General features: G+C 38.5%; 1 protein-coding gene across 1 annotated transcript in view; it reads right to left on the reverse strand.

Annotated features, from left to right (window-relative positions):
• LOC110022241 (choline-phosphate cytidylyltransferase 2-like) overlaps nucleotides 1-8,208 on the reverse strand; it is a 25,747-nt gene extending 17,539 nt beyond the window's left edge. The window contains exon 1 of the mRNA XM_020721079.1: nucleotides 7,951-8,208. Within this exon, the coding sequence (XP_020576738.1) occupies nucleotides 7,951-8,078 (128 nt within the window). The 5' untranslated portion in view covers nucleotides 8,079-8,208. The remainder of the gene's footprint in view (nucleotides 1-7,950) is intronic.
• Nucleotides 8,209-8,594: the final 386 nt, after the last annotated feature.

An 8,594-nucleotide genomic window follows, 5' to 3' on the forward strand; every position in this document is an offset into this window, starting at 1 on the left:
ACCAGCAAGGCGGGTGATAAAACGACAGGGTAGGGATGTCAAGGAGGTTCACCACCTCACCTGTTCTTGCACAAACTACAGACACAAAATAAAAATGATACATTACTCCTTATGATAAAAAACAGAGATTATAGTCTCCAACAAACATAAAATCAAGTAAAAGTCCACAAATAGAAAAAACAAACATATAAATAGTCTCATGTTACATAGAAATTCTAACTAAAGATTAAAAAAAAAAAAAGAAATAAGTTGAAAGGAAAGAATCCTTGGTAAAATAGTGAACGGTCAATAATCTTAGCAAGTTCATAAAATCCCACAATCGGGCCGCACCTCATTCTCTAAAATCCCGCTATCGGTATTGTAGTAATCAGCGGGAAGGGATTTGATTGTGCTTCAGTCTCACAATTGCGGGACGTGGGAGGTGGGAGGTGGGAGGTGGGATGTGAAACTCGCGAGAGCTCCGCATCATTCTTCTCAAGTAGGAGAGGCTTCGCCTTCTTCTCCAGAAGGTTTTGGAATCGACATACCATAATAAAACCATCATTTTGTTGTGTCTGAGGCAGTGTCACTACAAAATATATGCCTACATATATTCCATGAAACTCTAAAACACATACATCATTCCAAAGCACAACATGATAGAATAAATAATCATCCTTTTTTTGGCACCACAAGAACTGAAACTGCAAATAGACGAGTAGTCCCACAAACCAAGTTGTGACTCATTAAATTTGTAACATGCTTCTCCCACTCAATGTACTTGGTTGCGTGTATCTGATAAATAAGTATATATGAAGGAACCGACCGAAGAATGAAATCAATAGCATGTTGAATCACTCTCAGTGGCAATCACGAAAGAGATAAATTGTAAGTCAGGTTATCAATCGCATGTTGGATCACTCTCGGTATCAACTTAATAAACTCATTATATTCTAGGACAATCAATGTTAGTGCTATTGGAATCTCTCTCATGAGATCGGTTTGAATGACTACTGTCTCTCCCTTGTCGGCTAAAAGTTGAGATTACTTTTTCATGTCTTCATTCTCTCTTATGTCATTGTCAACTTTTTCAACTACCTCTTGCTCAGTGAAGGAGATTGGTGATACGATTTGAGATAGAAATCCTTAAAATTTTCTAGAAAAATTTGGGCAAACACAAATATTTCTTCAATAATTCAAACGACTCGACAATAATATATTGATAAACACCAACAATTTGAGAGGTAGGAGTTCTCTCCTAATTACTACAAGTCAAGAGGTAAGAAGTCTCTCCCAAACCCTAAACCTAAGACTCAAACCTCAATCTCATCATAAACCTAACCCTAGACATAACAAGTCTATTTATACCCAACAAGAACAATAATAATAATAATATAAACTGCCCTCAGGCAAACAAAAAATAAATTTGTCCTTAGGCTAGACATCAACGTAACAATGCTAACCCCCAGAAAACACATTGTCCTCAAGATGGAAATACAATTCAAGAGGTAAGAAATTTCTCACAAATCCTAAACCTAAGACTCAAAATTCAATCTCATGCATAAACCTAACCATAGAAATAATAAGTCTATTTATACCCAACAATAATAATAATAATAAAATATTAAATAAAATATTAAATTACCCTCAGGCATACAAAAGACAAATTTGTCCTTAGGCTATTAAATTGCCCTCAGGCATACAAAAGACAAATTTGTCCTTAGGCTAGGCCCCAACGTAACAATACTAACCTCCAAAAGATACATTGTCCTCAAGATGGGAATAATGAGACTGTTCCTCCTCCTCCCCCACAGCTATCTCTATTTCTTCATTCTCTGTCTCCCGGTAATGCACTATGAGAACTTGTAATTTCGATCTTTGCAACGGTGTCCTGAGATAAACTTCTCATCACATCAAAGGCATAATCGCTTAGCTTGCTTCTCCCAAATCTATCTCTATAAAGCGCTTGAGTGTTGCTTCGGTCGTGATCCATTATTCATATCTTATGCAGCCTCCCTCTGGACTTCCACTGTTTGACTTTTTGATATTGTCGTGATTGTAACAGTTCAGTATGACATTCCATCTGTGTTGCTCCTGTTAGTCTTCTTCATCTGATTCTTGTCCTCTAACATCTGAGCTAGCTCCATCGTCTCCCTCAATCCCCGTCGTCTCATTAGTAGGAGTGATGCCCGTACATTGGGCTTTAGACCCTTCATAAAATTTCCCTCCAATCTTTTTTCATAAATCCCACTTAGTTGTCCTAACAATAGCTCAAATCTCTCCATGCATTCCATGGCAGTCCCCTCCTGAGTAAAGGCATAGAATTGCTCTTGTAGATTTCTTGCCCAAATTGCTCAAAAACGTTCCAACAAACAATTCTTGAATTCTTCCAACGAATGAATCGGTCATCTAGCTTCCCTTCACTAAAATTAGGCTAAAGCCTTCCCTTCCAAACATAACATTGTCGTCATGAGTTTCACCTCCACATCTAGCTCATTCACCCAAAAGTATTGCTCTGCCCAATACACCCACCTATGTGTGTCTTTCCCCTCCAAGATCGGCATCGTTAACTTCTTAACTCTAACATCTTCATCCCAACTTCCTCTTTCTCTGTTGTTTCCCCTCATGTATCGAGAAAACTCTCTCCTTTGATCATAGTCATATCTCCTCGCTGCTTCACTCATTTCTTCTTCGTACACCTCCAAACCTCTTGCAGAATCTATTCTCTATGTTTCAGCCCAATCGCTTCCATCAGAAATCTCTAATCTACCCTCAATCAGAGCCATGAGAGAGAGTTTGTGATGATGGATGTTTTCCTCTTCAAGTTTTTCACGTTCGATCTCTTTTCCTTTCAAACTTGTCGCTGATCCTCCAGTCAACCTTTGGTTAAGGTTTGCAAATTGAGCTGTCAGTGAGTCTTGGATTACATCTCAATGAGTCTCTTCAACATCTCTCGAATTTCCTCCATGGTCTCGAATAGGTCCTCCAGTTAGTTCTTCATAGAGGAGAATCTATCCTCTATGGTGGCGAACATTTCTTCCATCCTAGAACTGATTTGGCTTGATCTCTTCCTCTAATTTTTTCTTCAAATCTACTTTTTCGGATGTCATTCTTCGCAGAATTTATTTTTTATAAAAACAAAAGCCAATTTTTATATGTTGAAATCCATCGTCTGCTTTGAGATGAGACAGATTGAGCGACTGTTCTGCAAGTCTGTGATCCTGGATCACACTAATCCGGTCGTGGATTTCTAATAGCTCCAATCGCAATTATTTGGCAATTACGGTCCCATCTTCCCAAATAGCTTGGAATTGCGACTGTTGCGTGAGGGAAGAGCTAGAACGGGAGAGAGATGGGAGTTTCATAACAGGAACAAGAGCAAATTGGGAGTGTTGCGTCTTTATAAGCTGCTTCCCAGTCGTTGCCTTCCTAGATAGCTCTGATAGCGACACTATCGAGTAGACGGGTGGGAGGAAGAGAAAATTGAAAGTTTCAGGTCTTTTGATGCCGCTTTCCATGCCTTCCCAGGTAGCTCTGATCTAGACTATATCGGAAATTTCAGGACTTTGTATGTCGATCCCTACACCAGTGTCCCAGACCAACCTCCGTGTCCCCTTGCACGCGACTGTATGAGAGTTTCAAGTCTCAGTAAGCTATGATTATTCCCAGTTAGCTCCAATCAAGACTGTTTCACGAGGTGAAGTCATGGAATCGTCTGTATGTCGTGATCCTTCTCCACGTAGCAATACTTGCCTGATAAAATTGTAATTGTCCTGCTCTAATGCAACCGCCTTCCTCGCAACTGTATGACGATTCCAAGCACGTGGGATTAATCGAAGGATTGGTATGGGAAGTGTCCAAGACCAATCCTTTGTGCCCGCTTGCACATGACTGTACGAGAGTTTTGGGCCTCAGTAAGCTGCAATTATTCCCAGTTAGCTCCAAGCACGATTGTTTAACGAGGTGAAGTCATGGAATCGTCTGTATGTCGTGATCCTTCCCTATGTAGCGATACCTGCCTGATAAAATTGTAACTGTCCTACTTTACTGCAACCGCCTTCCCCATAATTGTACGATGATTCCAAGTACTGTTACCCAGAAATCTTGCTCTGATACCAATTTGACACAATTCGAGACAGAAATCGTTACGATTTTTCAGAAAAAAAATTTGGGCAAACAAAATTATTTCTTCAATAATTCAAACAACTCAACAATAATACAAAGCAAAGCACCTACAATTCAAGAGGTAGGTGATCACTCTCAATTCCTACAATTCAGAGGTAGGAAATCTCTCCCAAAACCAAAACCTAAGACTAACAATCTAATCTCATGTATAAACTTAACCCTAGACATAACATGCCTAGTTATACCCAACAATAATAATAATAAAAGACTGAATTGATCTTAGGCGTACAAAAGACAAATTTGCCCTTAGGCTAGGCACCAACGTAGCAATCGACCTCCTGTTCACACAATCAAATATAATGTTCCCAAAATTGTAGCACTTGAGGCACTCCCTTGCTGTGACAAATTTAAGAGTGATAGTTGTCTCCATTTTTTCTCCATTTTGAATTAGGGTTTTCAGTCGGCGAGGTCAGCTTGGATGCTCCACCGAGTGTAACTTCATTATAAAATATTGGGGTTGAAATTTGTCTGTAAGATGTGGCGGGCACCTAGTGATGTTTTTTCACCTTTAAAACTAGGATTTGTAAATCAATCACCAATATGGCTGCAACTTTACCACATTATTAATAGACGATCTCCGTCCTCTAAAATACCTTAATGTTGTGTGCTCATTTGATTCCACTAGCTCACACTTCAACATTGACTACTCGAACTCAACGGCGTACTCCTTTACCGAGAGATCTTGTTGTTGCAAATGGTGAAGTCTTAAGAGCATCTGTAATGGGCTAGTAGATATTTGCTTTGCATCTCCTTTTTCATCTTGAATTAAGTAAAAATTTTGTTTTTTCCTTAATGTTGGCATAAGCTTTTTAAATTTTGCCACTATAGAGATAGTCTTCTTCAACTTGAGGGCGACTAGTTTTACCATCTGACAGGTGGGACATCATTGTACTTAAAAGACCTATTTTGTCGTTTAAAGTCATTCAGAAAACTCAATCGGATCCATGCAACCGTCGAAATACGATAAATCCACATTCAATGCCAAATCGATGTGATAATGTCTCGTCCACTCGAAGCTTCTTGATTGAGAGAGTTTCTTCAGCTTCTTTGTCTGGGTGGTCACTATTGTTAATGTGGGTGACGTCTATATGTTGTCTTCTTTCAAAATCAATGACTTTACTACAATTCGAGGATCTTTTGCCGCAAATATTCCATAGAAAACTCATGGACACCTCGTTGCGGGTTTCTTGGAAACATGGTGTTTCTTTCTTCCACCTAAAATTTCAGCAAAGAGAAAAGGGTGGTTCAGGGTTAGGATTGAGTGGATAGTGAAGATAATATATTAGGTTGGAATTTTGATTTGGGATGAAGAAGACAAAAATCCTAAAAATCTAGGGCTTGTTGGGCTCTAATAGAATCTATACTTTTAAAATTTCCTTAAAAAATTGCAGCTGATAATTTCTAAATCATTGTGAATTGAGATTTTTTTCCTACTAAATAAGCCATATAATTGAATTGCAACTCTCACATCCCAATCTACCTCCCTATAATTCTTGTTCTTGAGATGAATAGCAAAAAAAAGTATTGCATTCAAATCCAGTACTTACATAATGAGCAAGGCACATTTCAACTACCTTCAATATATTCACATCCACAGTGTTCCATCCATAGTGCTTGGATGGCAGCTACAATGCCGCAATTGTCGCTCCATAATGATTGGATAGTAGTTATAGCACACCATCACAACAACTTCGAATATTATTTGTGGAGTCAAATCACTTTCACAACTTCATAAACTTGACGTTAACTAGCAAGTGTGAAGATTTCAACTGAGGAAGCTTAATTTTCGGTAGTGGTCTTTTGGGTTGGCATGTAGCAATATCATTGGTAATAGTTGCATGAAAACTAAACACATCTTCAACTGTTCTGCAATCAATTTCATCTTTAATAACTCGTAGAACTCCATCCAGTACTGATATAAGAGTTCCTCTTCATATCTACGCGATTATTCTGTGTTCTGCTTTAGAATTTCTTTAGCACCATAGTTACTAAAAAATTCCATTTTAAGATGAAAAGCAGAGGACTCCTAAGGAGAAGCTAAAAGTCCCTTTGCTATTTTAAAAGGAGTTGTTTCTCCTGATTGAAAGCTCTAAAGAATCCTGAATGGTCCATAACTTTAACAAACCAATAAAGAGTCTCAAGACATGTTGGAAGGTAGCCCATGGTCATTTTAACTCAGTTAGGAGATAGAGTTGGATCAATGCAAGTAACCAATTATTCATGAAGAACATCAATAGTATGGGCGGCCGTGGACATGGGTAATTTGGGTATTTCTAAGAGTGTGTAAATTTGACTTAGAGTTTGCGATGCGGACAGGATGCCGGCACAACTAATGGTGTTGAAGGGGTTAGCATCGAAATCGGGAAAAGGGGAGCCAACGATCACGTGTATGAGACACTAAGACACGAGATTCCAAGGCAATATAGTCACGAGAAAGAGAATTCACGAGGGCATAAAATCACAAGGTTGATGTGGGGATGCAAGATCACGAGGTGAGGACATCATAGGATCAACGTTGAATGCAAATTTACAAAGTGAAAAGATCGCTACGCAGCTCGTGAGTTTGTGGGGTCGATGCCTAATAAAGAGCTCACAATCAAGGCAAAATTTTGGTAGAAGTTTTGGTTGGGAAATGTATGTAGCCTCTTCAGGAGGTTAAATAGTAATACTTTTTTTCACTCATAGGATCAAGGATTTTCTGCACTTCTAAGGAAATGACATTGAATTTTCTCTATCATGTTATGAAAGATGCCCAAAAAGCGTGCACACTAACATCTGCATCTATGTTGCAGTGGCCATCTACGCCTTTGTTGGACAATATGCAGAAACTTCAGCCTTTGATACCAACTGATGAAGAAGAAAGTTGGGTGAGGATGAGAAAGAATGGCATGTGCAAATCCAGTACTTAAAGAGGCAAAGCATGGGTAAAACATGGACTCTTTTCAAGGAAAAATAATAATATACAACACCCTTCCTTCTAATCTCAGGTGGATACATGTCATTACCTAGAAGAAAAAACAATAAACTATATGAAGATAAAAGGTACATAATAATACTAAAAGTTGTATAACCCCAAAAAAAAGCAGAGTGTCACAGAGATGGCAAAGCTGGTCCGAGCGTGGAGGCAGGGTGGCTATGGCTACATCATGCAGGTTTAAGCATATCATTATATTCTTGGTATTTCACTCAATTGTGGCTCACCACCTCCATTTACTTAGTCACTCTTGAATAAAATTATAAAGCACAATAAATAAATGAACAAGCTTTATAATATTTTGTTTATGACGCCCATTTACCTTCCTGCAATAAATCAATAGCATTTTGATAGCATGCTGTTCAATTCGGGGTCATCCTTTATTGCTCAATCAAAATGCTCAAGTAATGCTCATTTCCATTCTTCATACGCTGTGGGACATATCAGTATGGTTTGCGTAAACTACCACTTTACATCAAACAATTTGTTAAATACCTTGCTTTCTTCCTTTTGACCTATTTTCTCTACCGTTTGGAAATTTAGAATTGAAAGAGTTGAAACATAGAACAATTTACATTAGAAAATATTAAAAAAAAAAAACATTCCATTAATTATTTAAATAAAAATACAAATCCATGCCCATAAATGCCTCACAATGCAAAAAAATCCACAGATCCCACAGAAACACAAACAAGCGAAATCAATGATGCCCAAACCAATCAGCAAATAATCACATCAATCAACAAAACCCTTATAGCAATCAATCCAGAATCAAAGAGAGCAAGAGAATCAAACGAGTGAAAGGGGCTCACAACTTCTTAGCCTGCTCGAGGGATCGTGCATGGCCGAAATGGAAGAGATCGTATATACCGTCGGCGTAAACCCGCACAGGCCTATCGCTCTCGATCCCCTCCTCCTCCTCCGACTTCCGCAATTCCATTTACCGATCTATAGAAGTCGTCTTCTCCGATCAGTCTCCCCCTTTAAGGGTTTCAGTTTTTTTTCCAGTGGTGGCAGTGAACTCGGTCAATATATCGTGCCGCAGAATCCTCTTCTATTTTTTATTTCTCAATTTCGTCTGCTTTTATTGTATTGTTAATCTCGCCAATGTTACAGCTCGCGCAATGACTTCAAAATAGAATTAAAAGAAAATCCTTTATAGGGGCAGAAGTGTGGGTAGCGTTTTCCAAACGTCATTGTTTTGTTTGATTCGTGTATTTCGTCAGCTTATCCAAAGTCGTTTTTGGGTTTTTACACTATACATAGGTCGTGGGCCGAACTTTGCAGCCAGCCCGCGGGCTGCGTTTCAGAATAAGCAAGTTATAATGATACGCACAAGCTGCCCCAAACGCATCCTAAATGTGCATTTGAGATGAATTTATTAAAAATTATCATGATATTTTAATTTTTTATGTAAAAGAAAATCATAAAAGTTCACCAATTTTCTTAGCTAATT

The sequence above is a fragment of the Phalaenopsis equestris genome, unplaced genomic scaffold (genome assembly GCF_001263595.1).
Source record: "Phalaenopsis equestris unplaced genomic scaffold, ASM126359v1 Scaffold000174, whole genome shotgun sequence".
NCBI classification, from domain to species: Eukaryota; Viridiplantae; Streptophyta; class Magnoliopsida; order Asparagales; family Orchidaceae; genus Phalaenopsis; species Phalaenopsis equestris.